We start from the raw sequence: 1,179 nt of genomic DNA, 5'->3' as shown, positions 1-1,179 counted from the left end.
ATCGCTAAAAATAATTTCCCTTGCCTGTACAAAATGTTCCGGTTAGCTCTGGGGGCACATGCGACGGCCGATCGGTGCTGTGGTCGGGATGCTTGGCCAGTTCCTTGTGTTGCCGGCTACCGGGTTCGCTCTCTCCCTCGCCTTCGGTCTCCAGCCCTACGAAGCTCTGGGCGTCCTTATGATCTCCTGCAGCCCCGGCGGATCCTTCTCCAATTTCTTTACCTTCTGGGTTGATGGCGATTTGGCTCTCAGGTGTATATATATCCCTTTATGGACTATAAAGCCGGTGAATGGATGGAGATATTGCATATTCACTGAAAACCAGGTTTGCTTTCGCGTACCAGTGAAAAGAGCTTACGGTGAAATATATAGAAAATACAGCAATTGCATCATTTTCATTCATACCCTTTCCTACATTACACGCTACTGCAGCATCATGATGACCACATGCTCCTCTCTGCTGGCGTTTGGCGGAATGCCCTTTAATCTGTGGCTGTACTCACGGCACTGGATGAGCGACGACTCAACAACTCTCGTCATCCCCTTCGGAAGCATCATCACCTCCCTTGCCTTCATCACCGTGCCTGTTGTCATCGGCATGATCATCCGTCATTTCCACGAGAAGGCTGCCAGCATCATCACTAAAGTTGGATCACTTTTTCTTGTGCTTGGGAAATATGTCTAACGCGGGTTTACGTAATCTAGAGACCTAAACAAATGGGCAGGGTCAAACAGTAATCAAGAGAGAAGATTTTGTTGTGAATTTATGATATTTACTAATCTGAACATGGTTAGTTTCCTCTGACGTGCGCCACTCTTTATCATAATTTTATTCCCCGTAGATTGCCAGCGCTCTAGGCTGGCTGGGCTTTTTCTCCGTGGCCACCATCTGGCTCGTCTTGTACTGGGAGGTGTTCCGGTCGGCCACACCACTAATTTACGCAGCCGCATTCCTTCTTCCAGTCACGGGCTTTACCCTTGCCTACATCCTGTCTAAACTTCTGTGTCAGGTTCGTTGTCGATTACCTTTTCGTCAGGATATATGGTAAAAAGGAAGCAGAAATTGTGTTCTAAACACGATATATTGAAAATATGTTCTTTTTTGCAGAATCACAAGATTTGTCGTACCATTGGCATAGAAACGGGCTCACAGAATATGCCTGTTGCCTTAAGCATAAT

The 1,179-nt window shown here is 46.7% G+C and overlaps 1 protein-coding gene across 1 annotated transcript in view; it reads left to right on the top strand.

Annotated features, from left to right (window-relative positions):
• The first annotated feature begins 35 nt into the window (after nucleotides 1–35).
• The window catches only part of LOC119589290 (ileal sodium/bile acid cotransporter-like), a 1,689-nt gene continuing 545 nt past the window's right edge, over nucleotides 36–1,179 (top strand). Inside the window, exons 1-4 of the mRNA XM_037937909.1 lie at nucleotides 36–252; nucleotides 433–646; nucleotides 843–1,010; nucleotides 1,109–1,179. The exon at nucleotides 1,109–1,179 is cut by the window's right edge and continues 23 nt beyond it. Of these exons, the coding sequence (XP_037793837.1) occupies nucleotides 59–252; nucleotides 433–646; nucleotides 843–1,010; nucleotides 1,109–1,179 (647 nt within the window). The 5' untranslated portion in view covers nucleotides 36–58. The remainder of the gene's footprint in view (nucleotides 253–432; nucleotides 647–842; nucleotides 1,011–1,108) is intronic.

This window comes from Penaeus monodon, chromosome 25 (genome assembly GCF_015228065.2).
Source record: "Penaeus monodon isolate SGIC_2016 chromosome 25, NSTDA_Pmon_1, whole genome shotgun sequence".
NCBI classification, from domain to species: Eukaryota; Metazoa; Arthropoda; class Malacostraca; order Decapoda; family Penaeidae; genus Penaeus; species Penaeus monodon.
The sequence above is the reverse complement of the archived record's forward strand: the minus strand, read 5'-3'. Positions and strand labels throughout refer to the sequence as shown.